Source organism: Octopus bimaculoides, chromosome 11 (assembly GCF_001194135.2).
Source record: "Octopus bimaculoides isolate UCB-OBI-ISO-001 chromosome 11, ASM119413v2, whole genome shotgun sequence".
NCBI classification, from domain to species: Eukaryota; Metazoa; Mollusca; class Cephalopoda; order Octopoda; family Octopodidae; genus Octopus; species Octopus bimaculoides.
In genome coordinates, this window is record NC_068991.1 from 42989184 (window position 1) to 43011313 (window position 22130).

Here is a 22130-nt window from a genome sequence, read left to right on the forward strand (position 1 = left end):
TATATATATATGCATGTGAGTGTGTATATGTATATAAAATTTTGTCCATGTTATTTTATTGTTCAGCTCTGGTCAGAATCCCTTGGAGGTTTTTGAACCCCCTGACCAACTCTCTGAACATTCTTTAACAGTCTTTGGTAGTAGGAATTTATGGTGTTAGTTCCTGTTGCTTTCAAGTTTTAGTGAGTGTATTGTTTGTTTTTGTACTCAGAATGATGGCTATGCTTCCTTAGTATTTGTGGGCTAAGTGTGGACTATTTTCTCCATGCTTTTTAAATGTATCTTTTGGGTATATATCACTGGCCATGTCTATTTTTAATGCCAGCCATATTGCATTTTAAATAATTTCACTTTTTATCAGTGAAAACATTCTAATTATCTTTGACTCTTCATGTTTTGTTATTCATGGAATATGGAACTCGTCATGAGTATTAAAGAAAAATAGGGTACAATGATTCATATGTTTACTATGAATTTGCTTCCATGATCTATAGACAAGAAAGGATGCAATGTGCTATTTGTTACCTACATTTGGTAAATGATTCTCTGAAATCAATAACGTTAAAGCAACAACGACTGAATGTTTCTCCTCAACACGAGCAAGGATGAAAGTTTTTTTTCTTTAAAGGCATCAGGGGAATGCTCTCAAAAAGATGAAGCTGAATTCAACAGGAGTATTACAAGAAAGGAACCAAAAGATCACTGAAGCTTTGTCTGTTGTAGCAAAACAGAAAAAAAAAACCCCACTATAATTGAGGGAAGTTTGATCAAACTTAAAATGGTAGAAATTGTATTGGGAAATGGATTGGAGAAAAAAGAAACTTGGAGTTATTTCACTATCGAACAGTACTTTTAAAAGAAGGATCAGCAAATAGCCATTGACATCAAAGGTCAAGTTGTGCAGATCAATTCAGCAACATTTGGCTTATTTTCAATTCAAATTGATGAATTGACTGATGTGGCATTATGTTTGCAGCTACTGGTGCTTGCAAGATATGTTCACCCTGGTTCATTCAAAGCGGAATATCTTTGTTGTTCTCTTGAAACTAAAACCAAGGCCTCAGAAAATCTTTTGTAGGATAATGTCTGTGGGTGCTGTACAGATTGAGCACTAGCTATGTCGGGGACAAAATCTGGATTTCGAGTTTGTGTGAAAAAGCAAGTGCCAAAAGTGAAAGGGATTCATTGTATGACCCATCATCAGAAACCGGTCTCAAAAAATGATGCCAACTCCACTAGAGAAGGTTTTGGATCAAAGTGTCAATCTTTCAAAGGAGGAGCCCTCTATTCAAGTTTTACAAGCAGTTATGTATTGACATGGATGCAAGTCATCAATCTCTTCTTTATCATACAAATGTTTGACAGATTTCAAAAGAATATATATAACTGAGCAAGTTGCTGAGCTCAGATATGAGTACAAATTAGTTTATGAATGTCAATGAAAGGTGGAAGATTTTTTTAAAAGGTTGGATGAAAAATGCAGTATGCACATTGTATGTTTGGTTGACATTTTTGAGCAGTTGAATAAACTAAACCTTCAAATACAAGGAAGTAATTAATATAAGCATCATAAAAATTCATCGATTCTTTGAAAGCCTTCATGTGCAACCTGGATAATTGGAAGAGAAAGGCCAATATTAAAAATATTGCAATGTTTGAGAAACTGTTATCAATTCTTGCTGCTGGTAACAACCAAGAGCTTTCATAATTTGCAAAAAAATTAAATTATGCAGTACTTGACAGCACTGAAAATGGAATTAACCAATAATTTTCAGAACTATGTAATAATGAGTTGGATTTAGTGCAAAATCTATTCAAATTATTAATGGTAAAAGTTCCTGATGACTGTCAAGATGAATTCCTGGAGTTAAAGAGTGATTCGCAAGCAAGAGATGTATTTGATCAGAATTCAGTCACAAAATTTTGGCCTTTCATGTGCAATTCTTACCTAGAAGTAGCAGAAACAGCTATCCATTCGTTGCTTCCATCTGTGTCAAGCTATCTTTACAAATCAGGATTTTCAACTTTGTTGCAAATGAAAATGAAGTAGATTTAAGGTTGAAAGTTACTTGCATTGTACCTTCCACGTCTCACAGAATTGGCAAACTGAAGCATGCTTCAATTAACTTTAGTCTGTCAAGTTTGACTATAGAAATGACAGTATTTGTTTGACAAGACACTCCTTGGTAACTATCACATGAAACCCAGACAAAGAAACAGGAGCACTTTCATACACACATATAAACATTAGCCTGTAACTCTTTAAGTTTGATCCTTCTACACTCTACTTTACCCAGTCATTTGTTCTATCAATTTAATGTAAACCCTCTTTATACTCTTTTGGTGGGAAGTGGGGTGTTGAAGAATGGTAAGTTCGGATTTTGTATCTTAACTGCAAGTAGAAGCAGCAATGTAAAACATGCTTACTAAATTTTGATTAAATCTGCTGTAATGTATGAAGTGGCTAAAACCTAAACGGTTGATTGTGAGCAAAATAGTGGATGTGGGGGATGATTTTGAAAGAAAAACTGTGTATACTCAGTAATTTCTTGAAACTAGCTATTTATTTATCTAAAAAAAACTGCAATATCTCCTCTTTTCTAATTTTTGCTTACTTTTAAACAGCTTCAGAAAAATCAAACCTGCTTTCTAAAATTTATTCCTTATCTTTGATAAATATTCTCTCATTGAAAAATCATGTCCACTACCAACACTATATCTCTTCTCTGTATCTTCATTGTTTGTGTATATTGTGTAAAATTCTTGTTCTTGATTTAGATTTAATATGTACACTGAGTTTTATTTTCATTTAGATGATTTCTGGTAATCTGTTGAAGGAATTTTTTTTTGTGCCCTATCCATATATTTAGATATCAGGCAAGTTATCCTAAATCATTTATTCTGGGTGATTTTTATAAAAATTTAAGCAACTCTTGTTTATAGTGAAGTTATATATTTATAAATTATTTATCCATACATCTGTTGTTTTTGTACAGATAATTCAGATCTGCATTTTATTCTGTCAACTTCAAATAACACATAGGCTGCCTTTTCTTGAGTGGCAATAATAGTACCAATGTTGGTTGAATTAACTATATCTTATAAGAAAGGTTTGGGTCTCTTTTAAAAGAAACTATTATTGCACTACTGTTTTATGACTGTTTTAGTTTTACTTTTTTTTATTTTGTTCATGTTACAATATTGACTTTAGAGAAGTGGGAATAGAAATGTGATCTTTATGCCTTTCCCAAGGATATTAACAATGTGAATGGGATGAAATTTTCATAAGATATTTAATGCCTTTACTATATAAAAGCTTCAGAGTGAAGCCCTCATAATTTAGCATCCACTTTTCTATTGCTTGCATGGGTCAAGTGGAGTTCTTTAAAGCAGACTTTCTGTGGCTAGATTCCCTTTTTACATGCCCTTAAAACAAAGAGAACCAAATGAAATGTATAATCTTTGAGTTGATTCCCTTGTGGCACCAGTTAGTTTTCTACTGAGGATATTACATTAAAATTTTGTTTTGATACAGATTAAGGAAGGACTTCTCAACATTACAGCTATGAAAGAAGCAGAATTATAGTAGCAAAAAATCTTACCTGAACTAAGGAATAAGTAATGTGGAAAACTAATATGCTTATAACTATCAAGTGTTAGAGCTGAAAAAAAGTTGTGTAGCAAGATTTTAGAAATATTTGCTTTCTAAGTATATAAATGTTAGCTCAAATTGCTTCTCAGCTCCCAGTTGGGATTGTTGCAGAGTGCCTGTTATGTTATACTACTTTAGATAAACTGCAACTATCATGATGTTTTCTTCCATAGGCAAAATATTTTTAAAGGCATGACTTCACTAAATACTGTAATCATTTTTCAGAACCCATTTACTTGTTGGTTACCAGTTCATACAACCTTTTTTCTCCAGCGCATTCCACATACAAATGTATGTGTGTATGCATGTATCATATGTTTTAGTTGTACATTATCTGATTGTTGAAAATCTTAACTAGTATTAGGCTTACTTTATCTATCTTTTCATTATTGTAATAGGATATAATTTTATCGCATTATTTCCACGTTATTTTATCGTTTAGAGAAATGCTATTGTATAAATAAAAATTGATCAGATTTTCATGCACTTAGAATTGATTGAGGTAATTATATTTCTTTTTTTCCAACATGATCTCATTTATTCTCAATTTTTAAAAATGTTTATTGGATGCTCACTTATTTTCAAATTGAAGAACATAACTCCAACAGCAAGATCAGTAATCTAATTTATATTTGAAAAATGGAATTAGGTAAACATCTAAACATCATATGAACTAAATCTTCCCATTCTTTAATAATCTGCAAAATTTAACATTTCCATGTATTGATGGTATTAAACATTTTACATTAAATTTGTTTCCTTCTATATACCTGTACACCATTCAAGAGCTGCAGTTATGTCATGCTATGCTTTCAACAATGATTTGTATTTTGTCATGAGCACTTTGCTATGTCTAACTAAAATTTAACCCTTACAAGCTCTAACCAGTTAACTAAATAGTGGAGAATACAGATCTCTAAGTTGAGTGTATTTGTTGAATGTTCTATAGTAGCAGTATTTTCTTCAGATTCTCTCATAGCCCCCATCACTTTCAAATTTAAGTATTTTTCCTTTTGAGTTTTCAGTTTCTCATCTGCATTTATAAAGAATGATTTTGGTTATGAAGTAATTATGTTAATTTAAAAGAACAGTATAAATAAATAATCTCAAATTTTATATTATTTTTAGACTTTGTAAAACAATTTCTGATATCTAATTTTGCTAGTACAATTCAGAGATTAACGTTTGTGAAAGAAAATCAGCCAACTGACAAAAAAATTTTAAATGATAATATAAAGACAACAAATAATGTATCTACAAATTATAAGTTGATATTTTGTATAGATTTCTTGTCAGGATTGCTGTTTATCTATTGAAAGAAAAGCTGAGCTAATTGTTATTATGGCTCCAGTCTTTCATAGACCATTCACTGTTAAGTTACCATATCAACTAACATTTTCTGTTTCTGGCTGCAATGTAAATTGTTTTCTCTAAGTTCAGTAGATCCGTTGCTAGCTCAGATCCCAATGTCTAGAAAAGAAAATCAATACCGTCTGATTTCCGTTTCCAATCTTCCTTCAGAAAATCATTTGTGATTGGTCCTTCTTCGATCACCATTAGCTATTCGATGTTCCCATTACATCATGGTTTCAAGCCTCTTTTTACAACATAGTCTTTCTGTAACACTGTACTCCCCTCTGTTCATCTATTCAATGATATCTGCATGTGAAAATTCTTTGATTTGACTTGTAATACATTCTATTGGGATTTCTTAGAAACGATTGATTTCGTGTTTCATAGACTGGCCTTTCTTGAGGAAGTAATAAATACTATTGATTAATCGTTTTGGTTTGTGTTTAAAAGTTTATTGTTATTGGGGTAGGAGAGGCAGTGGGAGTTGCCAAAAATGGTGAAATGCCAGACTATATGCTCGACTGCATTTATTTAGCTTAATCATTTTAAGCTATAAGTTCAGTTCTTGTCATTGCCAACTTTACCTTTCCTTTTTATGAAGTAAAAAAAAAATCAAATACCAGTTATATATTGAAGTAAATTCGTTCAACTATTGTTCCTTAGAAAAATTAACCTTGTTCCTCATTGAAGGAAATCATTACAAATAAAGAAGTAGCATTGGTGAAGCTAGTGTGCCTGCCTGTAATAAGTTTTATGGTACATCCCTAGCCAAATTCAAATTTGTTTTAAATATTGTATTGTCTTTAATGCATCAGCAAATAAAAAAACAACTGAAGTACATTGTGTAATTTGCCTTACCTTTGTATTGAAGTGCAAGGAGTTAAAGAATATTAGGTCTAATTTTTATGCCTTAAAATGTTGGCGTTTCACTGATAGAATTATTATATGCATGCACATACAATTTAACAGGTATTTTTCAAAAATGTGTTTTTATATTTTTTAATACTATGAATTTATCCAGTCTGTGTATAATTATATACAGATTATTGGGTTGGATAAAATGGCAAACACAAGTAATATAGTTTTACATAGCCTTAAAATGATTAGACACAGAGTTTCGGGTTAAATTTGACAGTTTGCATAAAAGGAAGAGAAAGCACAATATCTTATCCAAAAATAACGAGTATTTTAGAAACTCAAAAATATCAACTAAATTATGGCTGGGAGATAACAGTTTATTCAAAGTAGCTACCCCAGCTTCCACCATGGCCTGAAGATAGCTCCAGAACCTTGTGCATTCGTTCCTCACTGTGTCCATGGGCAGTTCTTTGAATTCCTCTTTGATCTTGGCAACTAGCTTAGCCTTGGTATTTCAGGCAGAGTGGTTGGTGCTTTTCTCAACCATCTTCCACACATAGTAATCCATGAGATTATAATCAGGGGAATTAGGAGGCCAGCAATTTGGGCTGGTGAAGTCATAAAAATTCTCTGACAACCATTGCTGATTCTTTCCAGAGGTACGGCAAGGGGCTAAATCTGCTGCCACACATATGGCCTTCCTGCAGCAACCTTCTCCAGCCAGTTGTTGTGTATCCAGTAGCTTCACAAAGCCATCTAAATTGAGCCTAAAGGCCCTGTTGGGTGAATTCAGGTGTGCAGATGCAGTCTCCATTATGGCTCTCTATGTCACATCTTACAACCTTTACAGTTTTCACAGAGCACTGAGCAGCAGTCATGATGCCAGCATTTTGATACCCAGTGCAAATCATCATGATACAAGTAACTCTTTTCCAATATTCAGATGGCTTCCTGTCCTTCATGTCAGCTAACTTTTTCTCAATTATAACGTTTATACTCTCCAACATTGTTGTTTGTTCACCAATACATCAAGCAGTTCTTGAAAAAAAAAGACATAATAATCATCAAATTTAACTTAAACACCTTGTAGTTGGAATGCCTTTAATCATATTACTCAGTTAGGGCTGACCTGGGTCTAAACAAAAACTAAAGTCACTATGAGTCACTATGAGTCCCTATGAAGTGAAACATATTGGTTATATAGTTAAAATTATGTTCCTTGCAATGGCTGTTGTGTAGTTTAAATACAAAACTCTATGAACAGTCTAACCACTCAGCTACCAATCTTAATCAATTATTTCTTAGTGAATATCATTGCAGATCTCCCATGTTACTCATTTACTAAAGTGATGCATCTAAGTTCCCTCTAATCTGATAGGGATATATTTATAAACTTTCAGAGGAAAACCTGAGAAAATACAGTAATATTACCCACATTCTCAAGGGTGACAGTGATGAATATAGAAATTTAGACAATATTGATATACTGCAAGTTCTATAAGAAGTTGAAATGTGACTGGTTTCTTTTACTGCATCTTACTCTTCTCTTTAAAATTAGATTAGCAGTGGGAGGAGTCTTGTTTCTATTGAGTCTGGAAATAATTTGACAGCTAAATTTATAAATAAATAAAAAAAAATAAAACTGATTTGATATAGCATTAAATTTAGTTTTCATAATTTGTCTGACAATTTAGCTTTGAGAAAAGGTTTAGACAAATGCAGTTTGTGAAAATTCAACATTGAATTGAGGACTTATTTAAATTTTTTATTGATATTTAATCTTGAGTCTATATATCCTTTGTGTGTTTTTCAAGTTTGATTAGCAGTTTAAATACGAGGTGTTTGCAATAAGTAATATCACATGATAGTTGGAAGGCTGTTGACCAGAACCACTGAAGATTCTCTTGAATAAGAAAAGTCATGAGAAAGGGAGATTAATGTGGTGAAGTCAACTGGAGATAAAAAATATAAAGTTGTGTCATGTAATTCTAGGAATGTATGTATGTATGTATGCAAAATATAGATACTTAAACAAGTCACTTTATTGCATATGTAAATGATTGATCAAATTTATTTGTGAGTGAAATGAAATGGGTGTCACTCTGGAACTTAAAATATGATTATGGATTCAATTCAGAGAAGTTCTAACATTCTGTGGTATATTTCAATATTAATTCATATTGCTCATAATTTTATATAACTCTTTTTTTTCTTTTTTATGCTGGTAGTAGACATCATTAAATTTATTCTTGAAGTAGTTTAGTGCTCCAATCCAGGCATATTAATGTCATTAATCCAGTAAAGAATCCAGTTGCAGAAATCTATTCATTTTCAAACAAAACCATTCAGAAAGGCCACTTATTGACAGTAACCAATTACTGCCAGGAAGCTGGTGGCTGTTGATTACATAGTGATACTTGTGCTAAATTGTTTTTTATTTGTTTTATTCATACTAGGCTGCAAGAATTCCATATCAGTTGGTGGGGGAGCAACTTAATAACTGATATTAGTAATGATATGACTTTATTAAGAATGAAGCTCAGGATTGTGGAGATACTGGAAGTTGGTAGTTCATTCATGTTCAAGGATACCACTTTATTGACAGTTGCATCAAGGATTTTGACATCAAGCAATCAGCTCCATTTAATGGGATTACACTACCTGCTCCACTGAAGAGAGTTCATTCAAGAAAATGGTTATTAAAATAACCATCAAGTCAGCCACTCACTATTGACCCCAAATTGTCAATTAATTCTTCATAAATGCAGGTTCCATGAAAAAAAGCATCCATTACACTATAAAGTGGTTGGCATTGAGAATGGTATCAAGCTGTAGAAACCATACCCCAGCAGACATTGTAGCTTAGTACAGCCCTCTAACTGAATCCTGTTGGCACATCCAACCTCTGCCAGCTTGAAAAGCAGATGTTAAATGATGATGCTGATGATGACACACCAAGGTTAAATGGTATAATGTATATGACTTTTTCAAGAATACTAATAACATCATCTCTCAAATTTTTTACTGAGTGTTAATTTCTGTTTGCCAAGTACATATCACCGCAATCACTGATTAATTAATAGGCTTGAAACTTACAAGGAGAGAATAGGAGACTATTATGTTCATACCTTTCTAAATAACAATGTAAATGGAAATCAGAACTGTTGCAAACAAGATGCTAGCACAATTCTCTTGGTAATGCAGACTTTAGGCATTACCAAGAAAATTAGTGCTACTAATAACCCTTTCTAATTTAGGCACAAGGCCTGAAATTTTGGGTGCGGGGGCCAGCCAATTAAATCCCCCCCCCCCCCGTACACAACTGGTACTTAATTTATCGACCCCCAAAAGGATGAAAGGTAAAGTCGACCTCAGTAGAATTTGAACTCAGAATGTAAAGACAGACGAAATACCATTAAGTATTTCCACCGGTGTGCTAACAATTCTGCCAGCTCACTGCCTTAGTGCTACTAATAATGATAATAGTGATCATAAGTGATATACTTGACAAATAGACTATGATTATGCTTGGTTAGAAATCAATAATGTTAAGACAATTTTTGTAGAAGTATGGTTTCTTCAATCAAATCTAGTATATTACTGATACTTATATAATTGAGTCTAAGGTGAATGTCAGGTAAAAATCAAACTCGACAGAAACAATAAGTTACAGTTACCAAGTTATATTTTATAAAATAGCTCACTTGGAATTTTACTTCAAAGCCAGTTTGGTTACCATAATTGGGATGAGGGTAGGGAAAAAGAGTTGAAGAAGCTGGAGTTGTTCTAACTAGGGTGTTAGATATTCTTAGCATGAGACTTTTCCAGATTGTGTTCTCCAGGGAAATGTTTTTAAGTAAATCCATATGCTTGTGAGCAATAAAGGAGATGATTGTATTAAAAAAAAAAAAAAAAAAGACATAGCCAGTTTCATAGCAGCTTAGCTATATGAGAAGAGCTTATATTGAATAGAGTGCACTCCAGTTTCAGTGCTCAGCTGGAACACCATCACTTACTTTATCTTTGGGAAAAGCTTAGATTTCGTAATGTCCCAGTTTCTTCACATTCTTTTAATACCCAATTGATTAATTATATATTGTCAAGAGATTAAATGGGCAAATAAAGTAAAATTTTTGACAACCAGTTGTTTGATTCTTTCCCAGAAATTGTTTTATCACAGTCTTAGTAATACACTTTAATCTTTGCTAGGGCTTTGTATTCTTAAGAAATCATTTTTTTTTTTATTACTGTAACTAATAGTAAAGTTTACTTTCATGGAATTTCCTTCTGCATTCAAATCTTGTCATGCAAGCTTTGCTTTCCATCATTCTGAGTGTGATGAATAAAATACTCATCAGTCAAGTACTGGGCTCAGTTGCTTCATCCCTTCTCCAAAATATGTAACCTTGTCCCCAAGGTTATTATTATAAATGTTCAATTAATTTAGATGTCCTTTCTCAGAACTAACATTAGTTCCTGGTTTGTTGGTAGCCTAAATTGAAGCAATTATCTTACCAGAAGAGATGATTGTCTTAGTCTTAAATTAGTCCCTTTTACTCCCCCTGAAGCATTGGGTAGCAAGAAGTCTCCACACAGGCAGGTCCTCCTCTGCAGTCTTCAACCAGCTTTTGATAGTTCTGCCGCATCTGCTATGCCCTTTCTCTAGCTTCTACTCAAAAGAGGTTTTCATTTATCTCTTCATGGGCATGTGTAGTACATGGCCAGGCGTGTTCTGCCATTTCAGTGATATCTTGTAGGTTACTCAACCTAGCCTTTTCCATGACTCCTTTATTTGTGATGTGGTGATGCCAAGAAATTCTTAGTATAGTTCTTTCTAAGTCAACTCTGCAGAAAACATCTGTTGTCCTATAGGTTCTGCTGGTCCTTTTACATGTCTCACAGGCATAAATGGCTGTCAACATTACATTTATAGAAGCAGTGTTTGGTATTCTGCTTGATGGTGGAGTTGGACCTTTCAGTTCAGACCCTGGAAGACAACTTCAGATTTGCTGAGTCTCTTTTCCACATCACTTCCTGAGCTTTTATTGTTAGCAGCGTTACTGTCTATATATGTGAATGAATGAATGGTCTCCAGAATTTGGTCCTTCAGCCAGGGATGTTGCTGCTGTGAAATACTTCCATCCTTTCATTGCTCCAGGGTTGACCTGAAGACCAACATTGAAGCTGGTGTTATTGATATTGCTGGTTATGTCTTGCATTACTATAGATGTGGTACTAAGGAGTCCTGGGTTATCAGTAAAGTCAAGATCTATGAGTCTTCCCTGTCCCCCATTTGATGCTGAATGCTTGATTGCCTGTGGATTTCCTCATGATGAAATCTACCACCAGCAGGAACCAAAAAAAAAGGGTGACAGTTCACATCCTTAATGCACCCCTGTGACAATTCGAACCTTTTTTATGTTCTTATCTTTGGTTCTAACTTAGCAGTGTCTTTTGGTAATGTGGTCACATAATATTGATGTAGTAGGTGGGCACTTCATGCAACATGACAATTTTCTATAGAGACTTCTTGTGCAGGCTGTTAAAGGCCTTTTTGAAATAAATGACATTGACCACAAATGGTTGCTAGCTCTCGCAACTTGGTTTGATGGTGTGTAATGTGAAGATTTGTTCACTGCACAATCTTCCTCTTCTGAATCCCACCTCTTCTGCTCATAAATGTGTCCTCCCTACTCACCTTTTAGTTGGACATTGGTAATGAGTAAGAGGTAATCAATGGGATGGGTGGAACATTTCCCTGGAGAGATTGTGCAGTTAGTAATTAAATTCAGTATATATATTTTATTAATTTATCTTGCTTCTTTCTCTTTAACTTTAGCTCACTTAAAAAGCAGAGGACTTGAGCCATAAAGATTCTAACAGAAGTCAGGTGCTCTCTCTTGCTTTCTCTCTTACTCTCTCTTGCTTTCTCTCTTACTCTCTCTCTCTCTCTCTCTCATAATAGATTTAACCCATAGCTGTGTGCTGTTTCTCATAGTTTTCATCAGTTAAATATTTATAACAGAGTTTGTATATGTAAGTGCCTCAGGATAATGAGAAACATTTGGCATGGGTTGATTTTCGTTTCCCAGTTATAGCATTACTAATGTCTTTGGGAAAAGTATTTACATCATAATCTCATTTCCTCCCCCAAGAAACCTAACCGTTGTCACCCTTGTGTGAGAAACAATCATGCCACTGATATTGAAAATATGTATGTGTTTATGTTTCCATTATATTTTTGGAATTTAAAATGAAAATCAGAAATGATATTTCATTTTTCATGTGGCAGTTTACTATCAATTCAATTAACTAAACATAATTTAACCAATACCATCTGGTGTCACCATGTAATTTAACTGTCATGGAAGCAATCTTCTGTAATAGTTTGTGCTAACAATGCTTCCTGTCTGAACAATTGCTTCAACTATCCTATTATGCTATTTGCCTAATGTGGCCCATGCACTGCATCTTCTCAAATTTGCTAAATATTTTCACTCCTAAAATCTGTAACATTTCAGATTGATTCATACTAAGTATGTGCTATCAGATTAACTCATCTAAAATATGTTATTTTTATACCTGCCATGCTATTAAGAAATGCTTTTAGTTCATCATCATTATCATTTATTTATTCATTTTCATATTGCAATTATGTACACTGTTTCATTTACTCATTCTTTATTTTTCAATCCTGGAATAACTATGCCTTCACACTAAACCAGTCATGTATATGTATGGTTTCAGGTGTACATGCAATGAGATGTGTGCTTGTGTGTCATGCTTTTTTTATGTAGAAAACATCCATAGAAAATTAGACTTAAAATCTCAAAAGAAAAAGTTACGTTGGGCATGGAAGGGTGCTGAATTGTAAAACCCATTTGAATCCTGACAGTATGAAAAAGCTATCATTAAAATGTATTGTAGAGAGGAAGATAGAAAATCAGATACTATGTAAATATATCTTAAAGTTAGAATTCTTTATAAAAAGTAATAAAAGTCATATTTACTTTCTACTAACTAGTTTTATATGATTTTTATGGCATAATAGAAAAGGAAAAAAAAAAAAAACTTGTGGGATCTTTATAGTTAAATGTTCACTCGTATAAATTTTTGTAACTCTTTAAAATTTATATATATATATATATATATCTTTTTAAAGCTTTGCTTTAGTTTCATGTAGAAAGGTTAGAGGATAAAAAATGATTTACCATACTTGAAAATATAAACATTCTGCAACTGGAAGAACTGTCATCTATATTCTTAACTACCCGATCAGAAACAATATATTGACTGTTCATTTGACTCTATTGAGGCATTAGCAATTTCAGTAAAACAACCGTCCACTTGCTATTGAGGTTTTTCTGTTTTTTCAGTGACTATTGTAAAATTATACAAATTAAGTTGTAAATCTCCAGATTATGAGAAGTGTGTGGGGAAGGAACAAGCCAATAATTCATTTCATCTTGATTGCAGTTAAAATGGTAAGCTGGATGAATAGCATTTTATCTATACATCATTGCTTGCTAGCTTTCCACCCCCTCAGATCATCAATTTGATAATGGCCGAAGAAATAGTCAGACAAAAATATATTGATGAAATTCTGCTATATAAAGAATAGACTGGTTTACTACTTGAGATATAATAATATTGTGTGTGTGTATGCATGCAAACATATACATGTATGTGTATATATGCTTGTATATATACGTGTGTGTGTGTGTGTGTGTGTGTGTGTGTGTGTGTGTGTAATGTATGTGTGTGTGTGTAACCTTTCTCAGTTGTTCTGTTAAGAGATAATCAAAATGTTACTTTCATTTTCTACTGGTTAGCAGTTATTCCTTATAAAAGTTGTGACTTATTTCTTCAACTGAAATGTGGAGGTGTTGTTAAAAGCTATATAGCTGTTGCACTCTGAACACTACATTTATGTATTTATGTATCACATGTTCGTTTAATTATACTTAAAACTCTACTAAGCACAGATATTTTATGCTAAATAAAATCCTTTTAAATTTATACTAAGTTATGTAAACCAAACTAATAGTTTTTGTATTTGTTATTCTTGAATAAATTTGTTTTTCATAAATATTAATAAAATTACTTTTTTTATCCTTTTCTCTCTTTCTATTTGTCTCTTTTACTGACTGACTTCCCCTATCTCTCCCTCTCTCTCTCTCTCTATCTAGCTATCTATCTATCTAGCTTTCTCTGTAAAGATAAATCATGTTAAAATCAACTTTGTATGTCTGTCGGAGAGATTTCCAATTGTTCTCCCTCTCTAGTTGGCATTTGAAATGCTAAACTTCCCATGTTATTTTACCATTATTGTATACATCTCTTGATCAGCATGGATTGTATGGAATGAAGTATTGATTGCATGCGGTTGGCTGGTAGCTGCTACTATTTCACGTTGTATACCGGCTTGGTCGTGGTCTTCCCTGCTCGCTCTTCCTCTGTCTCAGCAAATGGGAATTGTCAGTCAGAAATGGAGTTTGAAAAATTCTCTCTGCCTTCATGTTGAAATATATGTGGAGGAAAGACACTTTTATTTTTGATTCAAAAAAATTAACAGTCTAATTTTATGCCTTTGTAACTTGCATAGTGTCAGCTTGCACGAAAGCTCACACATTTATTAAATGACTTGTGACTCAGTGAAAATGGTTGCTTGCACTAAAAAAGTAACAGAATGTGTGTATTTTGTTGTGACAGGTATGTACAGGACCCCACCTCCTGTGGCACCTCCACCTCAGCCACCTCAGCCATCATCAATATATCAACACATTAATGTCAATGGACCCAAGGAACCAGAGACAGATAGGTAAGTAGTACTCATACTTTTCCTTCTCCTCTCTTTGTTTGACTGATTTCCTTTATCATTCTTCCTCTTTTCTTTGTTTCCATTGCATTATAAAGATATGTCGGAAGATGATGTTACTGTGGTCAACTATAGTAGTTATGTTTATGTACCGGCAACTCTTGTTATAAAGTCAGTTGTATATTTCTGCGGATATCTTTTTCAAACTTGCATACTTCATTTTTCAAAAACACTCATCCAGATTGTAGTTTTAAAGTATTATCTCCTTTTTTTAATCTATAATTTTTGCATTATTTCATATTCTAGTTATGTATTATTCTATTTTATTTTAGGAAAATCTTGACTCTTTCAACATTATTATCAATATATTTCTGAAACCCACCATGCTTTATGCTCATGTATTTTAATATTAACTTCAAATTAAACCACTATATTTTCTCAAAGCAGAAATAGTACAGCAATTTCATTAAAACCATTTTAAGAAGCGCATAGCTTGAGTTTTCTGATTAAATCTTCATTCATAGATACTCTCAAAAGCTACTTTCACTACCAACTACAGCATAAGCCAAGACAGCTTCTATATTATAACTTGACTTGCTCAGTATAGCAGCAAAATTTTCTGCAGCAGACTTCCTATGTTAAAAACAGAAACTATATTTTCAGTCTTGAATCTTAGGACAGCATGGCCACAGTTAATGAGATAGCATCCTTTAAATATCAATAAATATGAGATAACATGAAGGAAATTGAATTTACACATGTCAGATATCCTGTACACATGTCATATCCGGGAACGTGGTCTTAACAGTTTTACTTCAATATTTTGATTGGCTACCTCTGTATCATAGATTAGCTCAGTTGGACGAATGGGCTATTCAACATCATTATCTTCAGCAAAGAAACCTTTATATTGTTTCTTGACTTGCTAGAAGCAGCAGCCAAAGTTCCCTCAAATGACACTCCACCATTTTAAAACAGGACACATTGAATAATTTAATCCTAGATACACTGCTCTCCACCACCACCACCAAAAAAAGTATGAAAATAACAGGATGGTCTATAATAATTTTTATCATGGATCTACTTAATAAGAGCTGATGTAAAGTTAAACAACAAACTGTCCAGTTTAGTGTTATTGACTCAGCTGTCTCAACTTTGTTGACAAACAAAAAAAAGTCATCTAAAAGCAACAAGTACACTAATGTTATCAACAACAGCTAGCAAAACAGTAAAGCCTATACACTTGTTAGAAATAACCAAATCACCGTTTAGTCAGACCCTATTTACTTAATATAAATTTGAGTAATGTTTCTCTGTTCATTACGTTTTTATGTTCGCTAACTCCTCCTAGACTGTTTATGCAAGGTCAACAAAACTCAACCCAGCAACTCCCCTCATCTCAAGGAATGTCCTAAGGGAGTCTATTTTTTTAAGGACTGCCTAATTGGGGCCCCACTGACTCTCCCCCACACACCTTCAATTTTTACTGTATTTGAAACTAAATACAAGGCATTGGCAACCAAATGAGAGCTATGACAATGAGTTTTGTACCATGAACTCCCAGGGAGTATCGTAAAGAGTTTCAATTTCTGAAGGGCTGCTTAAATGGGGCCCCCACTGACCTCCACCCCTCTATTTTTACTGCATTTACCTTGCTCCTACACTTAGTGATTAAACTATAATCAGCATCAGTGCTAAGCACATATGCTGAAATAAGTTTGGGTGTTCTAAATACCTTCATGTACATTCAAATAGAGATAAAAGAGTTATAACGGGTACATTTCAAGTGTGGTAGTGTAGATATTTATATTTTGTAGTTTATGAAACTTGTGTCTAGATGGAAAACTAATCTTCCTGTTCTGGTTACATATTGATGCTTGGACCATCAACCCCAGAGTTCTAGAGTTTTTTTTTCTACCTGAATACCCAACAAAATTCCCAACTAGCCTGAATACCACCTAACAGGTGGCTTCAAGGCTAGAAACTTAGCTGTAAGTCAAACTAGAAACTAGCGGTATGTCTATCGGCAAAGCTAGCAGAAAGCAGACCAAGGGTCGATACACAGACTGTTACAGAGATGGAATTAACGTTACATATTGAATGAACAAGAAGTTAATGGGATATGGGCTTTAGGTATGAGTGCAAGTGAAGTATAGGTATTGAGTGTATGGGTATGAGTGTGTGGATATATGTTGGGTAGGGAGTTTGGAATGAGGTATCGGATAGTTAATACCAGGAGATACATATACAATGAATGTGTTTGAGTCCATTACATTACATAAGGGTAGAGGGCCATGAAATGGGCCAATAGTGGGGCCGAAGGCCTCAAAGGTGCCCTCCGCAGGTGCTAGCCTGAATGCCACCCAAAGGGCAGCTTCAAGGCTAGTTATTTAAAAGTGGGAAAATACATCAGAAAGTATTGTCCTTGATGCACTGTCTGAAAAAAAAGACTGGTTGGTCATAGTTGGATTTTATTTTGAATTATAGGTTTGTTGAATTAGTATCAGCCTGGAGCTAAACAACAACAACAAATAGAAATAGCTTGCAAGAATTTTTTTTCTTTCTTCAATGTAGCAGCTAAATTTCCAATGACATGCACAGCAGTCTTTAAGAAAGAAAAATAGATTCTGGCTTCCAGTTCTCTGTGCATCTAACTGTATATCTGAGTGGATCTATAATTGTTGTGTAACACCAGATCAACTTTGACTGAGCAGACTTAAAGCACACAGGTAGTCAGCCAGATAAATAGGTGCAACCCACAGATCTATTGTTCAGAAATGTCAGGTTGCTTACCTCTTTGACATATACGTCTATTCAGGTAGAGCTAACCGGAACTAGTCTGCAACATCAATAACAATGAAACAACAAAACAATGTATGATTCATTTTACACTTTGCTATAGTTGCCTGGGCCTCCAGTACCACCCTGCACCACCACCAGTATTTAAAATAACACACTCAAATTGTCACATTTACATACTTGCGAAAACAATAAAATTGAAACTAAAAGAACATCTAAAGACAGCAAATATTTGTGCAGCCATCTGTAGACATTTAGACACCTTAACAATACATCAGAACTATTAAAGCATTGGATTCCACTATTAATTGCTACAAAGCATCTAAATAATATACTACTTTCTTACCATCAGTGATGACAGTGCTAAGCTATCACCAACTTCATGATCATCTGTCATCTATTATCATCGATGGTGTCACAGAATATAGGCATTGGTGATAATCACCAATAATTATGTAACACCTTGCTCATAAAAATATTAGTAACACCATCACAACATTACTATCAATATCAATACCTCTACCAAAACACCCCTATCTATAACAACACTCTTATTGACAGGAAGCAAATGACAAATCAATGACAAACGTCACCTGTCCTGTTCCCCCACTCACTCACCCAACTCAGTGGCAACAAATGCTTCTCCCTCTCACCTTTGAATAACAAACTCTATTTCCTTTTGGTCATATTATTGTTTCTATTGATAACAACCCACCTTATGAGCTGGTAATGGGCCTCCTATATTGTTACCCAACTTATTACAAATAGTAATCAAATTGCCTTCAATCACATTCTTGTTTTCAAAAAACAAAGAAAGAAACATTGGATTATTATGTTTATACCAGTCTAATAAACAGGAAACCTTAAAACTTGTAGGCTCATAACTTGCCTTTCTGCAATCAGTGGGTGGGGGATGCTTCCAGAAGAGGAGGAGGAATGCTAAAAAGCCTTCTTGACACATCTTGGTATGTTTCGTAGAAACAAAAGGCTTGTTCAGATAGTGCTGTTTGTGTTTAGTTCTCTGTGTACCCATATCTCGATTGTTCATTGTTCGATGGACTGGGTGATGATTACCTTGCTTAGAAACAGATGAAGATTACTGTCAGGAAGGGTATCTAACCATAGAAAATTCTGCCCCAATATAGTCTTGTCTGACCTATGCATACATGGAAAAGTAGATGTTAATACAATGTTGATGGTGATTGAACACATCATGAGTAAATGGCAAACAATTCTGCAGATATAGACAAGAGAAGGTTAGATTTATAATTCCAACTCCACTAGAAACAGAATACTCCAGGGGGAGACCCTCTCTCCACTCCTTTTCTAGCTGGCATGAACGTCTTTTTTACCAACATGTTAAGACGGGACTGAACTCAGATACAAATGCTATGGCAGAACCATCTTTTGCATATGGATAACTCCAAGTAGTTTGTTACAGATGATAAACAAGTAGAAATATTGCTGCAGATAGTATATGGATATGCGAAAAGAATTGCTGAAATTTGAATCAGGAAACTTGTGTCAAGACAACCTTGAGGAGAGAAAAAATTAAGAACATGAGTTAATGCACTTGAAAGTGTACGATGTAGATAAAAGAAAAAGAAAGGTGAACATGGAATATCAGAGACACATTTGATTAATACTTAAAACAGAACTAAAACATTAAAGAGAAACGGTAGTTAGCACCAATACACTAGCTATTTCGGTAATGTTATAATTAGAACATTCTCAGTCGAATGCTAAATAAACTATCAAGACAAGACAGAAAAACAATAAAAGTTTAGAATACACTACCCAAAATTAAACATAAAATAGTATTTCCCATGAATATAAGTGGATAGGAGACTTATTTAACTAGAGAAATATTACAAAATATCCACCATGGGACTGCAAAAATATCTAATAAATACTAATGGAAACAACTACAAAACAAACAGAAATGAAACAATTTATTTTACCTGTCTTCAATAATGCCTACGAATACAAAAGACAGAAACTGAAATGACTAAAAGTAAGACTATAGGATACTATGCGTGTTAAAGTGGTAGCAAGAAAACTCCTACATGGCCAGTATCCTAAAAAGGAAAAAGAAATGGGCAGTATATAGAAATTGACATAGTTTGCAACACCAGCTGAGAATAGCTCGACTAAGCTGAAACTTGAACAGTTTTTAAATGTGACACAAAATCAAAGCCTTCCCACCAAAAACCACTACAAGCATGTGATGGAGCTTTAACCAAGAAAGAGTACATTTACAGGAATGACAAAGTTAGGGCATTTTATACTGGCAGTTATTCCAGCATTATGAGGTGTCAATAGAAAAGAGCTGATATATGCCAGAAAAGGTTTCAGGGAATGGCAAAGCAAACATACTTTTTGATACATTGGGTTGGCAACTAAGTTTCCGCCGTTTTTTTTAATTAAAATTTTTTGAAAGGTTTAATAAGAAATGATAACTAATTAATCAATAATGTATTCACCCTTGTTCTTTACAACTTCTTCCCAACGTTCAGCAAGATTTTCAATACCTCGTTGGTAGATTTCGACTCGAAAAATTGATCCAGCCAAACTCTCAATTCTGCATCAGTATTGAACGTAACTCCATGCATAGCATTTGAAAGAGATCGAAAGAGGTAGAAATCCGTTGGTGCCAAATCAGGAAAGTACAGCAGTTGTAGCAGCACTTCCCAGCTGACGAGAATTTTCATGCAAAAGTTGGTTTAATCGTTCTTCATCAAACTCAACTGGACAGCCAGGACGAGGTACATCTTTGAGGTCAAAATTTCCATTTTTGAACTTGGCATACCAATCACGAGCGGTTCTTTCAGCTGTGGCACCCTCTCCTTACACAAATGTCGCGAGCAGCTTTTGTGGCCTTAAAACCTTGATTAAAAGCAAAAAGGTGGTGTCAAAAATGCTTGTTTTTCTCAACTTGACATTCCATTTTGATGATCTAAAAATAAACAAAAATTAACTTGAAAAATAGATTCCAAAATGATTCAAAAATAGAATTCTCAAAAAAAAAAAAAAGATTCCAAAATTTAAAAACGCAATAAATTTTTTTAAAAAACAGCGGGAACTCAGTTGCCAACCCAATACTTATCCATACAGGTGGAGATTAAGGCTAATTGACTGTTCATTATTAAGAACAACCAGGAAGGAAAACACCTCCTAATCAAAGTATCAATCTCATTAAGTGATATTTTATCTCTCAAAGAGGTGGGATAATTACTCAAATATAAAGAGATCACCTGAATGTGGAGGCTGAAGATAAAAACAATCCTGTAATAATGGGTGCATTGAAAATGATTTAAAAAATATGCAAATATATAATCTAAACCCTGGGACTTAGACACAGCCTAGAGTAAATAGTAACTACTTTGCACTGCACACACAAAGACTACTGAAAAATAATAAGTGATAATTTTAGGACAAGGTGCTCAGTCAACATTAGCTCTAGTATTTGATGATAGTTTATTTTATTAAAATCAGGGAGTGAAAGGCAAAGTTGACACCAGTTGAGAAATGGCTACAACAAAAAGAAACAATAATTATAGCGATTGTATTATAATAGCAGCTTTAGAGGGTATTATTGGTTTATTTAATACCCTGAGGTGAAGTTTCAAATCCTGACTGTCTCGTCTCTACCTTTATGATTCACTATGCATTATTTGTTTAGGAGTGGAACTCATTTAGTAGGTAGCTTATTACTAAACAAGAATAGTCTGAATTATGTTTCACTTGGTGAGTCTGTTTAAGATGAAATGATTTATCAAGGTTTGGCAGTAAGGTGAGTCTTCAGAAGAATAATTCTTTACCAGGCAAGTAAACAACTAATTTTAGTAATAGTGGTATTGCTGCTGTTGTGTGATTACTGTTATTCTTGTATCACCATCATAGCTACAAGGACAAGGGATGATGTAAACTGGTCACCACCCACTTGTTTGACTAAAGCTTCCAGCTTTTGGGAGTGCCTTTCAAGTCTTCCTTTGCAAGTTAATTTGAAGTTTTTTCATTTTATTTAATCTTTTTTTTTTTTTAGCTTTTTTCTTATTCAGCACACAATCCAGTCATGCTATGGTACTACTACTACATCATTATTAACCCTTTAGCATTCAGATTATTCCATCAAATGTAATGCTTATTTATTCACCTTGTTTTGAATTAATCATGCATTATCTCATAGCTTTAGGATTTCAATGATGCAATTGCTTTTTTTAGAATAACATTGTAGGTTAGGTGTGATAGGCCAAACCTGATTGGTTTGAACACAAAACAGACAGAATATCTGGGTCGGATACGGCTGATTTAAATGCTAAGAGTTAACATTATTTTAATGTCCACTTTTTCCATGCATTCATGGGTTCAACAGAATTCATTGACTGCAGTCAGATGCCTTTGCTGGTACTATCTTTGACCTGCTTCCAAGTAAGGTAATATTTCCTCATTCTCAGACATATTTTCACTGAATCAGAACTGCTTGTATGACTTGTATATATATATGTGTATATATGTATATCTATATATATGTGTGTGTGTATATATATATATATATATGTGTGTGTGTGTGTGTGTGTGTGTGTGTGTGTGTGTGTGTGTGTGTGTGTGTGTGTGTGTGTGTATATATATATATATATATATATATAT

The 22130-nt window shown here is 33.9% G+C and overlaps 1 protein-coding gene across 1 annotated transcript in view; it reads left to right on the forward strand.

The window, feature by feature from the left end:
- Window positions 1–22130, forward strand: part of LOC106873164 (vasodilator-stimulated phosphoprotein) — a gene marked incomplete at its 3' end in the record, with an annotated part of 184441 nt that overhangs the window by 114047 nt on the left and 48264 nt on the right. The window contains exon 4 of the mRNA XM_014920393.2: window positions 14576–14684. Within this exon, the coding sequence (XP_014775879.2) occupies window positions 14576–14684 (109 nt within the window). The remainder of the gene's footprint in view (window positions 1–14575; window positions 14685–22130) is intronic.